The sequence below is a fragment of the Panulirus ornatus genome, chromosome 7 (genome assembly GCF_036320965.1).
Source record: "Panulirus ornatus isolate Po-2019 chromosome 7, ASM3632096v1, whole genome shotgun sequence".
NCBI lineage: Eukaryota > Metazoa > Arthropoda > Malacostraca > Decapoda > Palinuridae > Panulirus > Panulirus ornatus.
The window spans coordinates 20032643-20052368 of record NC_092230.1 but is presented as its reverse complement, the minus strand read 5'-3'; the positions used below and the strand labels follow the sequence as shown (position 1 = coordinate 20052368).

The following is a 19726-nucleotide window of genomic DNA, read 5'->3' as shown; positions in this document are numbered from 1 at the left end:
GTTACGTCTCTTCGTGGTATATCATCTGATAGTTATATTTCTCTCTTGTATCTCCCCTGATGATGTGATTCTTGCACGAAAGTGCACGTGGGAACTTATCGTGTTTCATTTTCCCCGTGGACTCAAAGGAATATATATATATATATATATATATATATATATATATATATATATATATATATATATATATTATTTTTTATTTTATTATACTTTGTCGCTGTCTCCCGCGTTTGCGAGGTAGCGCAAGGAAACAGACGAAAGAAATGGCCCAACCCCCCCCCCCCATACACATGTATATACATACGTCCACACACGCAAATATACATACCTACACAGCTTTCCATGGTTTACCCCAGACGCTTCACATGCCTTGATTCAATCCACTGACAGCACGTCAACCCCGGTATACCACATCGCTCCAGTTCACTCTATTCCTTGCCCTCCTTTCACCCTCCTGCATGTTCAGGCCCCGATCACACAAAATCTGTTTCACTCCATCTTTCCACCTCCAAAGCGACAACAACATCTTGCACGGTATGAATTGTTAACTTCATAGAGTGAAGTAGTGTCGTGAGTTCCCGAATGGAATTGAAGAGAAAATGGGCTAATTGGTAGTTTTGGCAAAGTCTGGTTTGTTGAGCATTGAAGCAGCGAAACGTGAATGTGTGTGGCAGCTGTTTTTAGCTTCTTTTTTTTTTTCTGTGGCGAATTTTTAAGCGTGTTTGTCTTTACCGAGTCTGTAGCGCGTCATGCCTACCGCTATGTTTAGAGGCTGTCGACTATAAGACACAGTGACGTAAATGTCTTGATTATGAACGCCAGATTTACGTAGGTTGATGATATTCGTTGGTGGAACCGCCTCACCGTGTGGTCTGGGTGGGGTTTGCCTGCATTATATATAATATGTGTGTATATATATATATATTTATATATATATATATATATATATATATATATATATATATATATATATATATATATATATATATATATATATACGTAACATCGCATTATAGGATTCTCTTGCTCGGCAGATCCAGAATACCAGATTGCCTGTAACCTGACCTTAAATTGCGCTAATAATGTTACCAGTAATGTCTGCACAGCGGTAATTCTAGCACGTTCTAAGATTTCAAGTGTCTGCATTCGTTAGGACTCTAATGTGCGAGGTCCGGACTGCAAGACTGCTCATTTGTAATCGACGGTGTGTGTTACCCTGTGCCTTGCAGACCTCTCCCTCCGAGCCAGGATATGTAAGACCCATCACCACCCTTCAGGGTGGACAGTGCACTTGTGTCTCTCAAGGTCCAGTGTAAACTCGAACAGTGGGTGATCATCGCTCTTAACAGTGTTATCAAGCACAGTGTCTTGCTTCTCTCCCTCGAGTCTCATTATAGACGCAGTATCGTTTGTCATGTTATTACGTCACTGGTAAACATATGGTGGGATGATGCATGATCTCGTACAGCCTTATTGATAGTAAACACGGCGAAGCATATATTAAATAATGGTCAATGACAGAGAGAGCTCCAGCAATTAGAGCACTTAAATGCAAATATTGTTAAATGATAACTACATATTGATGTGCTTTCTCGTGATTGGACGGCAGCCATTACGTCAGAGGAAACATTTGCATATATATTTTTTTATTCTCATTGTGATTAAATTTTCTGATTAAATGTAATGATGATGTTAGCATCTGACAATGTAAATGAATGTTTAATTGGATGATGATTTACAGCGATGTAATCTTACGTCACTCGCTGTTCTCATCTTCCTGTGTCGTATATAAATATATATAAATTTATAATTTTTACGTACATTATTTACAATTTTTTTCCACTTGCAGATAATGAAGTCATCTTCAAAGGAAAGCAACAGCATGGCAGACTTTGACATAGGACCAGTAAGGAAAAAGCCTAAGGTGATAACAGCCTATGATATAAGATCTTTATATATATATACATATATTTATATTATATTCTCCCGGCAGAAACTTATAGATTCCCGGGTCGTCAGGGGGGGAGGGATAAGGTTAAGATGATCGGCCAGCTCTGTGGTAGACGTATTGTTGTTGACCAGAAGTGTCCAGGACGATAGATAGAGTGATGTCTGTCCACACTGGCCCCCGCTGGTTCCTCACGGATGTTATGTAGGGTTAGAAGGTTTTGTAGTGAATGAGGAAGAAATGCTGCCACTCGTATAGGGAGGCCTTCCAGTGGGGGTGATGGTGTCAGTGGTAGGGAGGCCTTTCAGTGGGGGTGATGGTGTCAGTGGTAGGGAGGCCTTTCAGTGGGGGTGATGGTATCAGTGGTAGGGAGGCCTTTCAGTGGGTGTGATGGTGGCAGTGGTAGTTAGGGTAGTAGTGGTGATGGTGATGATAAGGCCAGTTAGGGTAGTGGTGGTGAGGATGGGGCCAGTGATAGGATAGTAGTGGTGGTGGTGATGATGGGGCCAGTGGTAGTTAAGGGTAGTGGTGGTGATGATGGGGCCAGTGATAGGTAAGGTAGTATAGTGATGGTGGTGGGCCAGTGGTATCAAGGGTACCACTGATGGCGATAGTGTCAGTGGTATAGTTAGGGTTCTCGTGGTGGTAGTGGTTATAGGTGGAGATGGTAACACTGGAAGATGGGAGAAATCAGGGAAGAGAGAGGCCTTCCATTACGAATACATATATATTATTTTTCTTGGCCAGTTTATTTCATTAGAGGTTGAAACTGATTAGAATTAATGTCGTTACTGATGCAGGTCGAGATAGCAGCGTAGAGAATAATAGCAGAAAATCTTGATCACGAATATTCGTGGAGTTAAGGAGCAAAGAACCTGACGAGGAGGGAGAAAAATATTCAACCACGTACTGACGACGAATTACGATCTGGTTCGTGACATCATCGTCACGAAAGACTCGGGTTGTAACGTGACGTTAGGTACAGACAAGTCTTCTTCACCAGTTAGCCTAGATCTGCCTCACAACACTGTCCTCCGCCTAAGGGAATAACCACCAGATTCAACCATGAACCACAGTCGCATCAGGTGGGTAGAAGGAGACCAAGCGAGGGAGGATCCAGCATTCCCTGAAAGATGGAAGAACGTCACCACAACAGTAGATGAAGAGTACACACTCCCCGTCTCTCGTACATGTTCACACCAGACAGTGAAAAGGACGAAGAATAGAACGTATACAGACGGAGGGAATGAAGGTACACACCCCAGTCGCCTTCCCCCCTCGGAGGACACGCTATTACAGAGTGACTACTGAGGCAAGGCATGAAACCTCAGAAGCAACGAGTAATTGCACGAGGGACTTAGTGATCAAGGAGGAGAGAAGAATAACTGTATAACTTTCTTCCTGTGGAGAGAGAGAGAATGTTCCAGAACCACGTCCAGTATCGGTCCCCTACATATAACTCGATATATATACACGGACGACGGTGAAAATGGTGCTCAGAATTTAGAGGAAGCAGCGAGACGTCCGTATCCAGAGAGGTGGTAAACATACTCATGGTTCTCGTAGTCGATGGCTCCACAATATTCTGTTGTGCACAGTACTCCGTCCGTGACGGATGCATCGCAGATCAATTTTCCTCCGATTTTAAGACAAGAGTGGATGACTTCTTTATATGTTGTTCTCGAAGGCCAGCGGAGTCCTGGAGGTCTGTACTGATAACACAGTGGAAGAGAAAAGGAAAACTGCGAAGTGCATTGAACGTTCTTTAGGGACAGTGGTTTGACCCAGGCATCATCCATGGCAGTTTCAAGATTGACTATGTGGTCGTTACTCAAAGGAGGGATCAAAGTCACTCCAAAGTATGATGTACCATCATAGCTAAGACCGCAGGTCAGAAGGGTCTGAAGGAGTGCGAATACATAAAAGAAAATGACTCAGCCGGGAACAGTACGGGTTCACAAATGTGTGGCCATTCTGATGTGATCGTGGATGCCGTTGAAGGATAAAAAGATACTTATGTAGTTTATACACATCTCTCGAAGGCCTTTGGTTATGTGACCGGGGAGGTGATAAGGTCACTTGCAGAATATAAGATAGAAACAGGATTTGATCTTAAAACGAAAGATGTGTGATCAATCTAGGAATTAAGGTTGACAGACGATGGTAGCTTTTAGAGAACACAACAAGGGAGCCACTGAATCAATGATTTAATGATGTGTGGTTGGCTTCTTAGAACTTTCACAACAGGAGAAGCGAGACTAATTATGACGCCATTCAAAGCACTCGATCTCCTCCAGCTGGAGTGCAGCTGTGCTCCAGCTCCACTACACAGAGGTAGAAAGACTGCTGAGGTAGACAACGTTCTCAACTCCCTTTCCTGCATCGATCCAGTGAAACATCTTGACTTAACTGGGCCGGGTTTGGAACCTCAGAAACCACTCGCTGGAAGGCAGATGGGAGAAGGGCTAATCCCTAATCTGCATACGGTGGTGTTTCCTTGATGAGGCAAGAGATTGGATAGATTGATGCAGATACACCGAAGAACAAAGATGATGTAGGACACAAGAGACAAGGTCCCGCGGACGTCTTAAACCTGCACTCGGCATATCTGAGGGACGCAACGGGAGGACCTTCTTGACCAATTGAACTGTAGCGTCCTCGTAGGTGTACCAGCCCTGCTACGATGCACAGCATGTGATGAAACCAAGACCCATGAAACATCTCGTGAGACCAAGGTGCTCCTCAGTAAGGAAGGTGATTTGGCCAGAGCCTGAACTGTAAGGGGATGGGGGGATTGAAGGACTGCCACCGAAACCAGTGTAAGCTGTGTTGTTCGAGGTGGTGGTGTGAGTGGCGGAGGTCCCAGTGGTAAGGTTTCCAGTGGTGACTGGCGTGTTATCGGTGGTGAAGGGCTCCACTGTTGCCATTGGTTGTGATGATGCTAGTTGTGATACCGAAAGTGGTGTTTGATGTTGTGGTCGACCGTCTTGGTAGCGATTATGATGGTGCGAGTGAGGATCATAGGGCCTGGTGATGAGCCAGACTGGTGTGGATAATGCCACTGGTGACCGTGTTGACAGGTTTGATGAGGGACTGGTGATGATGATGGTGGCAACGAGTGTACGCATGGTGGTTCCTATTATGATAAAGTCCCAACCAAAACTAGATGAATAGATGGATGAAAAATATAGTATGATTAGATTTATGAAATTAATGAAATTTTTAGATTCATAGGTGAAAAATGAAAAATAAAGTGATTAGATTTATGAAATTAATGAAATTTTTTTCATTCAAAAATGAAAAGTAAAGTACAATTAGACATGAAATTAATGAATTTTTTTAAAATTCAGCGATTAACTGCTGATGTTTGGCCACGATAGCGGCTCGGGCTGGACTGGGAATACCCACGTTGGGAGTCATTTGCTGAAGACACGGAAAATATACCAAGTAATTCACCACAGTACAGGCGGCCACAGAGGTATCAGCGACCTCCCTACCAAGTTATGAAACGCATTTTCAAATTTTATTTTTCCTTGCGTGTGTGTGTGTGTGTATGTGTGTGTGTGTGAAAATATATCAGGAACAATTATGGTTGTACTCGATTCATTACCACGAAGACATCTGAAGCGGCAAAACCGATTTGAGAGAGAACACACACAGTCATTGTGACTTCTTGGAAGCTTGGCTGTGGTGGGGTAGACACCTTTACCGTATGCGGTAGACAGTTTGATGGGAGAAAGACGACAAGATCTGACAATACCAGTCAGCTGTCGCCTCTTGGTAGCAGCGACCACATCAAGCGTTGCTGGAGGGAAAGACGCGTACTTCTTATCTCGTGTTTTTTTTTTTTATTTATTTATGCAGGTTTGTTTGTGGATGATGCCAGATTTAAACTTTAAGGTCAGTGTTCTTTGATGTATGTCAGCCCCACACACACACACACACACACACACACACACACACACACACACACACACACACACACAGATTGTACAACTCATTTTTTGGGGTCAGCGGTCCTCCTTTGTGTAATGGTTAGCGTTACTGACCGTGAGTCGACACGGGCCCACATGAGTTCGAGTCGTGGGTGCGGCATTTGGCCCACAGCCAACCCCGTTCTTCATCCTCCCCGTGGGGCTATTCGATAAATGAGTACTTGGCATATGGTGGAGGACGTACGTGCCTGTGTGTGTGTGTGTGTGTGTGTGTGTGTGTGTGTGTGTACACATAAGAGTACAGAAATTGCATATATATAAGATTACAAGACGGGCTAACGCGAATGTAACGCTCTACCTGTAACACACACGTCCACTGACTGTGACAGCTGTCTGTTACCAAGCGCTGGAAGTTGTGGCCTGCAGGACATGAAGACGTATGATGGTTGTCTAATATTAATCCCCAAGATTCATACACCTGCATTTTGGTGGCAGGGGGAGACGTCGAACACAGATGACATTAAACAAGTCATTTTTTTTCCATGTTATACAACAGATTGTTCTAAATACACAACAGGTTGTTTTTAGATGTGGAATATTGTAACCGAAACTTACGATATTATCAAAACAAATCTTTGCTATACTTATTTTTATTCGTTATACATCTAACAGCACCTGATCATAACAAGTAAAGGAAAGGTTTGCATCATTATAACCCACCGTGATGACCTTCCCTGACCCCTGACGAACCACCGTGACCCAACCTGACCCCTTACGACCCACGGTGGGTGACACCTGCATGTGAGGATGCGTCTTACTGCACTAGACTGACTTGACCATCTCTCTCTCTCTCTCTCTCTCTCTCTCTCTCTCTCTCTCTCTCTCTGCAGCTTGGAACTGGGTGCTGCTTCAGTTGCTGCTGCAGCGGCATGTTGCTGTTTTAACCGGTGTGTGTGTAGCAGTGCTGCCGTCCTGCTGTTGCTGCTGTGACGCATGGTTCTCGTGTGATAACGTTTGTGTGGCACAGCCAGTGCTGTGTTTCATTTTCTGCTGCTGTGGTGGTGCTTCTGCTGTGACATGTGACAATTGCTATGCTGCTGTCTCCTACTCCGTGGCATATCTGTGAGATGCTGTTTCTGGTCTTTGACATTGTTGCTGCTGTTCGGACATGTTGCTGTGGTACTGTTGCTGCTGTTCGTTCATGTTGCTGTGGTACTGTTGCTGCTGTTCGTACATGTTGCTGTGGTACTGTTGCTGCTGTTCGTACATGTTGCTGTGGTACTGTTGCTGCTGTTCGTACATGTTGCTGTGGTACTGTTGCTGCTGTTCGTACATGTTGCTGTGGTACTGTTGCTGCTGGTCGTTCATGTTGCTGTGGTACTGTTGCTGCTGTTCGTACATGTTGCTGTGGTACTGTTGCTGCTGTTCGTTCATGTTGCTGTGGTACTGTTGCTGCTGTTCGTTCATGTTGCTGTGGTACTGTTGCTGCTGTTCGTACATGTTGCTGTGGTACTGTTGCTACTGTTCGCACATGTTGCTGTGGTACTGTTCCTACTGTTCGTACATGTTGCTGTGGTACTGTTGCTACTGTTCGTACATATTGCTGTGGTACTGTTGCTGCTGTTCGTACATGTTGCTGTGGTACTGTTGCTGCTGTTCGTACATGTTGCTGTGGTACTGTTGCTGCTGTTCGGACATGTTGCTGTGGTACTGTTGCTACTGTTCGCACATGTTGCTGTGGTACTGTTGCTGCTGTTCGTACATGTTGCTGTGGTACTGTTGCTGCTGTTCGTACATGTTGCTGTGGTACTGTTGCTGCTGTTCGTACATGTTGCTGTGGTACTGTTGCTGCTGTTCGTACATGTTGCTGTGGTACTGTTGCTGCTGTTCGGACATGTTGCTGTGGTACTGTTGCTACTGTTCGCACATGTTGCTGTGGTACTGTTGCTGCTGTTCGTACATGTTGCTGTGGTACTGTTGCTGCTGTTCGTACATGTTGCTGTGGTACTGTTGCTACTGTTCGCACATGTTGCTGTGGTACTGTTGCTGCTGTTCGTACATGTTGCTGTGGTACTGTTGCTACTGTTCGTACATGTTGCTGTGGTACTGTTGCTACTGGTCGCACATGTTGCTGTGGTGCTGTTGCTGCTGTTCGTACATGTTGCTGTGGTACTGTTGCTGTTGTTCGTACATGTTGCTGTGGTACTGTTGCTGCTGTTCGTACATGTTGCTGTGGTACTGTTGCTGCTGTTCGTACATGTTGATGTGGTACTGTTGCTGCTGTTCGTACATGTTGCTGTGGTACTGTTGCTGCTGTTCATACATGTTGCTGTGGTATTGTTGCAGCTGTTCGTACATGTTGCTGTGGTACTGTTGCTGCTGTTCGTACATGTTGCTTTGGTACTGTTGTTACTGTTCGTACATGTTGCTGTGGTACTGTTGCTACTGTTCGTACATGTTGCTGTGGTACTGCTGCTACTGTTCGCACATGTTGCTGTGGTACTGTTGCTGCTGTTCGTACATGTTGCTGTGGTACTGTTGCTACTGTTCGTACATGTTGCTGTGGTACTGTTGATGCTGTTCGTACATGTTGCTGTGGTACTGTTGCTGCTGTTCGTACATGTTGCTGTGGTACTGTTGCTGCTGTTCGCGCATGTTGCTGTGGTACTGTTGCTGCTGTTCGTACATGTTGCTGTGGTACTGTTGCTGCTGTTCGTACATGTTGCTGTGGTACTGTTGCTGCTGTTCGTACATGTTGCTGTGGTGCTATTGCTGCTGTTCGTACATGTTGCTGTGGTACTGTTGCTGCTGTTCGTAAATGTTGCTGTGGTACTGTTGCTAATGTTCGTACATGTTGTTGTGGTACTGTTGCTGCTGTTCATACATGTTGCTGTGGTGCTGTTGCTGCTGTTCGTACATGTTGCTGTGGTACTGTTGCTGCTGTTCGTACATGTTGCTGTGGTACTGTTGCTGCTGTTCGTACATGTTGCTGGGGTACTGTTTCTGCTGTTCGTACATGTTGCTGTGGTACTGTTGCTACTGGTCGCACATGTTGCTGTGGTACTGTTGCTACTGGTCGCACATGTTGCTGTGGTACTGTTGCTGCTGTTCATACATGTTGCTGTGGTACTGTTGCTGCTGTTCGTACATGTTGCTGTGGTACTGTTGCTGCTGTTCATACATGTTGCTGGGGTACTGTTGCTACTGTTCGTACATGTTGCTGTGGTACTGTTGCTGCTGTTCGTACATGTTGCTGTGGTACTGTTGCTGCTGTTCGTACATGTTGCTGGGGTACTGTTGCTACTGTTCGTACATGTTGCTGTGGTACTGTTGCTACTGGTCGCACATGTTGCTGTGGTACTGTTGCTGCTGTTCATACATGTTGCTGTGGTACTGTTGCTGCTGTTCGTACATGTTGCTGTGGTACTGTTGCTACTGTTCGTACATGTTGCTGTGGTACTCTTGCTGCTGTTCATACATGTTGCTGTGGTACTGTTGCTGCTGTTCATACATGTTGCTGTGGTACTGTTGCTGCTGTTCATACATGTTGCTGGGGTACTGTTGCTGCTGTTCATACATGTTGCTGTGGTACTGTTGCTGCTGTTCGTACATGTTGCTGTGGTACTGTTGCTGCTGTTCATACATGTTGCTGGGGTGCTGTTGCTGCTCCTTTGACGTTATTGTGGCATCGTAGCTGGTGCTGTGGTACTGTCCTTGTTGTTGTGACATGCTGCTGTGGTGGTGCTGCTGCTGCTGGTTTCTGTTGTATTACGTCTTGCTGCTGTGGTAATGTTGCAGTGTGGCCAGTGTCTGGCCTGCTGTGCATGTTACTGTTGCGACGTGCATTGCGTCATGCTGTGGTTGCTGGGGGAGGGGGGGATCTGTGTCTGTTTACCCCTTCTCTCTCCCTCCCCCTGTGTTGCGCAGCGCTGCCCTGTGCGGAGTATGACGCGCAGATCCGGCTATGCGCATTTCCATGTGCGCACCACATGCGCGCGCGCAAGCTAACACCGCGAGATAAGGAGCTGGCAGCTGTATTGATGATGACGGAAGAGACTGCAGGTAGGTGGCTGGGTTTGGTATACTGGAGAATATACACTTTGATATACTCCCAGATATATCGAGGTATACTTAGATATATACTGAACTATATTCATAGATATACTGGTGTATACTTCCTGATATACTGAGGTATGCTCCCAGATATACTTGGATATACTCCCTGATATACAGAGGTGTGCTCCTAGATATACTTGGGTATACTCCCGGAGATAACTAGGTATATTCCTAGGTATACTGATGATTCCCCCGCAGGATGATGGTGGAGCCAAGTGATGTGGATTGACCCTTCGAGTATGTACTGATGTTGTATATTTAATTGTGAGTTTTGAGTATTCGTTTCTTTTTCTCGCGCAGAGAAGCGGATGGTATGTACATTTTCCGGAATGTGGTGTACGGGAGTAGATGATGTATATTCTTTTAGGGTGAGTAGATTGTCTACTCTATACAGGAAGGTAGATGAATGCCAACCCCTTTTCGGACAGTGGGAATAGGTGATATCTACTTGTTTCTCACGGGGAGGTAGATGATATCTACTCTTTGCGCGTAGGGGCAGTAGATATTTACTCATACAATCTACCCTTCCCGTGCAGGGAAGTAGATATCTATTCTTCACCCACTCCCTCTCCTCCCCCGCACACGCGCTCCCAGGGGTCACACGTAAGGGGTCAGGTCTCCTCCCTCCAGTGCGGGGGGGAGAGAGAGAGAGAGAATGGCATTTTTCTGAAGCAGACGTCGTCGTCCCGCGTGTTCGCCGGCTGAGGGAGTGGAGACAGGCCTTTTAGAGCAGGTGTTTGTTGGCGGGCGGGTCGGGTTCCCGTGTGTCACCCCGTGTTGGTCGCCCGGCCCCGTCCGTCACCCGGCTCCACCACTCTCTCCCCCCGCCTCTCTCTCTCTCTCTCTCTCTCTCTCTCTCTCTCTCTCTCTCTCTCTCTCTCTCTCTCTCTCTCTCTCTCTCTCTCTCTCTCTCTCTCTCTCTTCCTTTTGCTGAGTTTGTTCTGAGCGTGGCGTGTGCCCCTCATGGTCTCATGACGTGTACCGGGAGGGTGTGATAGTCGTGTGCGGGTCTGTAGTATGCACCCAGTCTCATGTATGGTTACCATCCTCCACAGCTTCATGTATGGTTACCATCCTCCACAGCTTCATGTATGGTTACCATCCTCCACAGCTTCATGTATGTTCATCATCCTCCACAGCTTCATGTATGTTCATCATCCTCCACAGCTTCATGTTTGATCACCATCCTCCACAGCTTCATGTATGGTTACCATCCTCCACAGCTTCATGTATGATCACCATCCTCCACAGCTTCATGTATGGTCACCATCCTCCACAGCTTCATGTATGGTTACCATCCTCCACAGCTTCATGTATGGTTACCATCCTCCACAGCTTCATGTATGGTCACCATCCTCCACTGCTTCATGTATGGTCACCATCCTCCACAGCTTCATGTATGATCACCATCCTCCACAGCTTCATGTATGGTTACCATCCTCCACAGCTTCATGTATGGTTACCATCCTCCACAGCTTCATGTATGGTTACCATCCTCCACAACTTCATGTATGGTCACCATCCTCCACAGCTTCATGTATGGTTACCATCCTCCACAACTTCATGTATGGTTACCATCCTCCACAGCTTCATGTATGGTTACCATCCTCCACAGCTTCATGTATGGTTACCATCCTCCACAGCTTCATGTATGGTCACCATCCTCCACAACTTCATGTATGGTCACCATCCTTCACAGCTTCATTTATGGTTACCATCCTCCACAGCTTCATGTATGGTCACCATCCTCCACAGCTTCATGTATGGTTACCATCCTCCACAGCTTCATGTATGGTTACCATCCTCCACAGCTTCATGTATGGTCACCATCCTCCACAGCTTCATGTATGGTCGCCCTCCTCCACAGCTTCTTGTATGGTTACCGTCCTCCACAGCTTCATGTATGGTCACCATCCTCCACAGCTTCATGTATGGTTACCATCCTCCACAGCTTCAGGTATGGTTACCATCCTCCACAGCTTCAGGTATGGTTGCCATCCTCCACAGCTTCATGTATGGTCACCATCCTCCACAGCTTCATGTATGGTTACCATCCTCCACTGCTTCATGTATGGTTACCATCCTCCACAGCTTCATGTATGGTCAGCATCCTCCACAGCTTCATGTATGGTCACCATCCTCCACAGCTTCATGTATGATCACCGTCTTCCACAGCTTATGTATGGTTACCATCCTCCACAGCTTCATGTATGGTAACCATCCTCCACAGCTTCATGTATGGTCACCATCCTCCACAGCTTCACGTATGGTCACCGTCCTCCACAGCTTCAAGTATGGTTACCATCCTCCACAGCTTCATGTATGGTTACCATCCTCCACAGCTTCATGTATGGTTACCGTCCTCCACAGCTTCATGTATGGTCACCATCCTCCACAACTTCATGTATGGTTACCATCCTCCACAGCTTCATGTATGGTTACCATCCTCCACAGCTTCATGTATGGTCACCATCCTCCACAACTTCATGTATGGTTACCATCCTCCACAGCTTCATGTATGGTCAACATCCTCCACAGCTTCATGTATGGTCACCATCCTCCACAGCATCATGTATGGTTACCATCCTCCACAGCTTCATGGATGATCACCATCGTCCACAGCTTCATGTTTGGTTACCATCCTCCACAGCTTCATGTATGGTCACCATCCTCCACAGCTTCATGTATGATCACCATCCTCCACAGCTTCATGTATGGTTACCATCCTCCACAGCTTCATGTATGATCACCATCCTCCACAGCTTCATGTATGGTCACCATCCTCCACAGCTTCATGTATGGTTACCATCCTCCACAGCTTCATGTATGGTTACCATCCTCCACAACTTCATGTATGGTCACCATCCTTCACAGCTTCATGTATGGTTACCATCCTCCACAGCTTCATGTATGGTTACCGTCCTCCACAGCTTCATGTATGGTCACCATCCTCCACAGCTTCATGTATGGTCGCCATCCTCCACAGCTTCTTGCATGATTACCGTCCTCCACAGCTTCATGTATGGTCACCATCCTCCACAGCTTCATGTATGGTTACCATCCTCCACAGCTTCATGTATGGTTACCATCCTCCACAGCTTCATGTATGATCACCATCCACCACAGCTTCATGTATGGTCACCATCCTCCACAGCTTCATGTATGGTTACCGTCCTCCACAGCTTCATGTATGGTTACCGTCCTCCACAGCTTCATGTATAGTTACCGTCTTCCACAGCTTCATGTATGGTCACCATCCTCCACAGCTTCATGTATGGTTACCATCCTCCACAGCTTCATGTATGGTTACCATCCTCCACAGCTTCATGTATGGTTACCATCCTCCACAGCTTCATGTATGGTCATCATCCTCCACAGCTTCATGTATGATCACCATCCTCCAGAGAGCTTCATGTATGATTACCATCCTCCAGAGAGCTTCATGTATGGTCATCATCCTCCACAGCTTCATGTATGGTCACCATCCTCCACAGCTTCATGTATGGTCGCCATAATTTTTTTTTTCTTATGCTGATATCTTCCTGCTTGCCGAATTCGAGCGTCTGCTGCTTCAAAATTATTATAATTACTACTATGTAAATAGACTGAAATATGTGGTAGTCTGGGTTATATTAGAAATATGTGATAGGATGGGTTGTATATGATATCTTGTGAATGCTGAAGGTCAGATAAGACCCCCCTAAATCCCTCCACCACCTTCTGCATGGCAATTTTGACCTGGTGTAGAAGCTGCTTATATACCAGGGTCACGTATCGGCAGGACCATGGGTACTGTACCGACGTTGTGTCTGCTAAGTGTCCTACGCCTCCCTGTGGTTCTTCCTGCTTCTCGTAACTGGCTCTGCACTGTTGCGTCTCTACCAACAGTACCGGGTCGAAGTACCTTTTGAAGATTACCACCTGTATATTGACGGCCGCTTTGATACCATTAACGTCGTTTACCTCAGAAGTTTTCAAGAAATACAAGTTATGCTCGTGTCGTCCTGTAGTGGTGTGATGGGCCACTTGTGAAGTAATGAAGTGATGGAAATGTGAGTTTGGACGTTGGGAGACAGTACGTAGCTTTTAAACATATTTCTGTAGGAGTGACGCAAGTATTTGGTAGAAATGGGAAGGAAGGAAGAAGGAAGTGTGATTTGATGGCTAGAATAGATTCTCATTCATGAGGCTTTCAGTGTTCTCATTTCATTCAGAATCATGACACAGTTCTTCAAGCGAGTTCACTGCATCATCATTCGTGATTTTACAAAGATGAGGGTAACCACACTGTATAGGAATCGAGTTGCTCAAACGGTTAGACAGCTCCTCGTCAGAGTTGGGTGAGCGGGACGTGCGAGGCTAGAGAGGAGCCCCCGCAACCAGTGCGGGGTACCAGGAATATACGAACGGAGCGAGGGAACGGTTGGATGTAGTACGTGTGTACAAACGTTATGACGTGAGGGAAGAATTCTTTTGCCTTCACTGCCGAAGGTACGAGACAGTTACGTGCAGTTTTGTGTGACGTTATCAGTGCAGTCAAGTATCGCTGATAACATCTATATTAAAGAGGATATTTATTATCTTGTGCATAACGACTGGGGAAGAAATAATGTTTAAGTAATGTAGTAAAATTCATGATAATGATGTTATATATTTTTTTTTTATTTTCAGACCTGACACTGTCAACAGATAGTGTTGATTACCCTACGCTGACAATATTGATGTTATCGTGAAGGGAACATGTGCAAATACCTGTGATAGCTCTCGCTGACGTGACAGAGGTCAGAACTACAACGTTTTAACAGTAGCCACCGAGGCATTACCCTCTGAAGCACTGATGGGCAAGACAGTAGCACTCTGGAACGTAAGGCTTGCGATAGCGACCATAATTTCCATATGGAGTGGGTGTTTCTTGAGATCATGGTTGCCAGACTGCGCTTGTGAATTTATCATCATTGGTCCAGCCAACGGTGAGAAGTTTGTGAAACATTACCCTGGAATCTGAAGTTGCTTTCGTACATTTTAGTGAGTAAACAATGCAACCTAAGGGATCCTGGAACTGCTCTTTCCTCCCATGAGTTATTAGAAACGGTTTGACACTATCAACAGAGAATCTCTCAACAACTCTCAGAAGAAATATTCAGAAGGCGCCGCTAGTGAGGCGGGTGTTGAACCGTGTCTTGGTCCTCTGAGTCGCTGCCTTGAGACGCGTATCCATCGGGGGAAAAAGGGCGACAGAGCAAGTTGGTCTTAAAGCCCAGTTGTGGGGGATAGAAGAGCCGTCGACGTTGACGTAAGATAACACTTTAAGCGTCATGGAATTGGATACCTTTACTTCGCCTGGGGAGCTCGGTGAGCGACAGCGAACCACAGAGCAGCCGTTCCTACAGCTGGCGTTGCCCGCGTTAAGAGGGTATCTGGTGTAGGGGATGACGATGATGGATGACGACTTCACCGTCGTGGAACAGAGGGATGGCGACGAGAGGCCCGGGGGTAGCGCCGCGTCCCATGAGCCGTCGGAACCCCCAGCACCACCGAACTCGACGACCAAACTTGAAGGCCGGCTGGAAAGAGCGGGAAAATTCAGGTTGGTGTTGTTGTACGGGTGCTGCTGGAGACGTGAGGTCAGAAAGACCGAGATTATGTCGCGGAAAGATTAGAATACCATGCAAGAGGTGAAGCTTTATCTTGGCGAATGTTCCTGGAGTAACAGTTGGTTGGGAGCTTAAAATGCTGGACACTTGAGTAGGTTACGTGATTGTAAGGGTTGAGAAGGGAACTTTGAGGGGGTTAGGAAGAGACGCTCTGGAGGGTTAGAAATATTAATTTCTGAGCTGGGGAAAAAAGAAAAATATTTACGTTGGATATTGTGTTTTTTGGATCTCTGTTATGTTAGGGACAGGACAGTGCTACGATGATTACAGTGGTGTGTTTGGGTGAACTAATGCAGTCCTTTTGGTCATGTTTTGGTTGAGCTCATGTGTCTTTTGATCATACTGTGCGAGTGTGCTAATGCTATTCTTTCGTCATGCCTTTTGGGTACGCTAATGCTGATGATGATGATGATCTTTGGGTACACTAATGCTGACCTTTGATTATGCTGTTTAGATTGGCTAATGCTGACCTTTGATCATGCTTTATGGGATGGGCTATTAATGATCTTTGATCATGCTATTTAGGTGAGCTATGGCTGACTTTTGATCTTGATCTATGTTTGAGCTAATACTCACCAGTGTTCATGCTGTTTGAGTGGGCTAGTACTAACCCTTGATCATGCTGTTTGATTGAGCTAATGCTGACCTTTGATCGTGCTGTTTGATTGAGCTAATGCTGACCTTTGATCATGATTGTTGGATGATGTAAGGTCACCGGCAGTGTGTAGTGAGATGGTGAGTGGTGTATATAAGGTGTATTATGTATTAACAGGTGTGTGTATACTGTATGGTGAGCACTGTGTATGTTGTATTGTTTGATGTACATGGTTTTTAGTCCTGAGGGTGTATGTTGCGTGTGGTGTATAATTAGTAGTATAGATCCCGTTTAGTGAGTGGTGTATATTGTTTAGTGGTGTGTATACTGCTACGTAGTGAGCTGTATGTATACTCGTTGCATTGTGTATGAAGTATAAAGTGGCTTGCATGATGTGTAAGTAGACTAGCTTGTATGGTGATATGATACCCACAATGTATAGTGAATGTTTGTTGCGTTTGCTGTGTTGTTGCATTGTGATTGTTTATATGTATTACAGTTACATGCTGGTGCATAATAAATGTTAAGTATAGTATATGATGTGGTGGGTTTTGTTTGGTGTATATAGATATACCGGTATACGATTTGATGTATGGTGTTGCATGCAACGTGGAATGGTTCGTACATTGAACATTGTGAGTGGTGTCTATAATGACCGTAGAGTGATGTGTATAGTGAAGTAGGCGAGTGATGCGCATGGTCTACAATGTATATAGTGAGTGTGGTGTAATACCACACTGAGCTGGGGGTAGGTTAAACGCTTGTAAAAAAAAAAGGCTGACGTCACAAACTATGAAAAAGTTCGCATGTCTGTGATTCATTCCTTATGTTACGTGTATCTACCACACACACACACACACACACACACACACACACACACACACACACACACATACACACACACCTGTCACATCCACGCGCTTGGAAACAGACACGTGTTGTTTTCCACATGGCTGTATGATTGTCAGTGGACGGAAAAGAATACATCGTTTTCGAGAACCTCCTCCCACTCAAAGGAGCCTGAACCCTCGAAGCTGCAGCAGTCCTGTGATAGAGTCTAAGGGTAACATCATCATCATCACCATCATCATCATTATCATTATCATCATTATCATCATCATTATCACCACCACCATCATCATCATTACAATGAGATAAATAATGATTATGATGATGATCCTAATATTTCCGGCTTCTGTTATAATTCGAACATCGTTCAGAGTCTATAGCCAGTATCAGAGATGCCCTTGTTTCCCTGAGGTGGTGTGGCCGGTATAGGACGCCCTCTGGCACACGTCTCTATCCTGACCGCCGTGCACGGTGATGTGAGCACACAGGTGTGGTGCTCTGGTCAGTGTTATCACAGGTGCTGCGTGGCGAGTTTGGTATCATCAGTTCACAGCCTCTCGTGGACACGACAGACGCGACTCATTCCTCTCGGTGTCTTTCATATGACGAGCGGGTATTCTCTTCCTCAGGAGTTGAGACACTCACCCCAGGACTAGATGGCGAGGCAGTTCCCATGAGGAACTCAAGAGTTACGTGGAGTAACGTAGATACACAGAACACAGATCCAAGCGGGCGGTTCTGGCTTTAGCACTACTCAAAAGATACTCAAAAGATAAGAGAGAAAATGTGGTTTCCATAAAAGCAGCAGAAGAAAATGTTTCACCTCATCAGCACACAAAGACAATCTCCCTCATGACTAGGAGACACGAAGTCTTATCCCTTCAGGAAACCACAGGAGAGCCCTTCGTCAGTCCATGGGGATTTCTCCACCTCCCTCAGGACACAAGGTACGTTCCCTTCGCTGTGAGACCACGACAGACACAGCCGCCTGTAATCCCTTAGGTTATCAAGTACCAACGTCCTAGCGAGAATTGTCATTACACCACACTGGATACCTCACATTGAAGGAAACTCCAGCACAGAGGTACAGTTATCGTTAGAGGTAACTCAAAAACACTATGGCGGGTCCCACACCATAATAACAACACAGTTTTACCTTTTCTTTTTTAGAAACCGTATGACAGCTTCCTCATGACGAACACCTCGACAATCAAATAACTTTATATAGAGACCTCAGAAACCGGATGCGTTTCCATTGTAGAAACCAAGAACATTGCGACAGATCTTCCTCTGCCAGGAACCTCGAGGACAGTGTGGCAGGTCGCCGTCAGGTTAGGTTGTAGTCACGCGCCCAGGAGGCCATGACAACCTTACCTCATGATAAGGAGACGAGGACCATATCATCACACCGTCCACCTCTGGTGACCCATCATATTCTGCAGATACAAAAAAAGTATTGTTGCACCTTACAACAGCATCACCAGGTCACTCCCTCTTGAACAGAATAAGTTTGTATCCAACACCATTCTACATCTCGTCAGACATGAAGAAGTGGCGTTGAAGTCCGTCTTTGGAATGTGGTACTGTGAAAAGATTTCTGTGCTACGTGGTCGGCTTTTACACGCTTACTAGTCTAATGTGTTCATGTCTGAGTGATTGGGAACTTTTGTATTGGAATTAGGGCAATAAATGCATGTGTCTTAGTGAAGGAAAAAAATACTCCATGCTTCTTTGTGTAACCATTTTGTGCCCCACAGGTAAGAATGCGTATTTTGTAGTGAACAAATTGACATGGCTTTAAAGATTTGCATGTATCATATTATGAAGAACCTGCTTATGTTGTATGTGAAAATCTGCTTATAAAGTGTAGAACTTTGCATGCATCAGTAGTGTATAAAAAGCATGTTTCTTGAAGCAGCTTCTTCTGTACCGTTATGTATGCGAAGGACTACCTCTGTCCTAGTGGGAAAAAAAAAAAAAAACGCATCTATCAGTGGAGAAATTTGTATATGAAAAAGTGCATGTGTATTGATATGATTAAAAGATTATGAAATATAGAATATGAAATTACTTGTATCTGTTATCGCGTTTTATGAGCTGTGGTTCATTCCTTGTGTACATATTATATATATATCACCCCCCCCCCCCCGACACACACACGCACACACACACACACACACACACACACACACACACACTCACACACACACGTACACACACACTCTCTCTCTCTCTCTCTCTCTCTCTCTCTCTCTCTCTCTCTCTCTCTATATATATATATATATATATATATATATATATATATATATATATATGAGAGACGCATTTTCAGGCCCCTCCCACAGGGGTTGTATCATCGTCAGTGGACGGAAAATAATACATCGTTTCCAAGGACCTTCTCTCTGCCAAAGGAGCCTTCCGTAGCCTACTACTGCATGGAGCGCACCCTCGAAAGAGGTTACAGGGTTACATAATGTGCATAACCGCACGTAAGAAGACTATATATATATATATATATATATATATATATATACAGATTCCACTGAAGCGTTTAGAAAAAATGGACAAAATTAAGTTTGTTAAAGGCGAGGTTTGTCGTCATGAGGAAAACTTACGACCCTCAGATTAA

The 19726-nt window shown here is 45.4% G+C and overlaps 1 protein-coding gene across 1 annotated transcript in view; it reads left to right on the top strand.

The window, feature by feature from the left end:
- Positions 1–19726, top strand: part of LOC139749447 (pseudouridylate synthase RPUSD2-like) — a 623283-nt gene that overhangs the window by 356637 nt on the left and 246920 nt on the right. Inside the window, exon 3 of the mRNA XM_071663310.1 lies at positions 1850–1924. Coding sequence (XP_071519411.1) covers positions 1853–1924 — 72 coding nt within the window. The 5' untranslated portion in view covers positions 1850–1852. The remainder of the gene's footprint in view (positions 1–1849; positions 1925–19726) is intronic.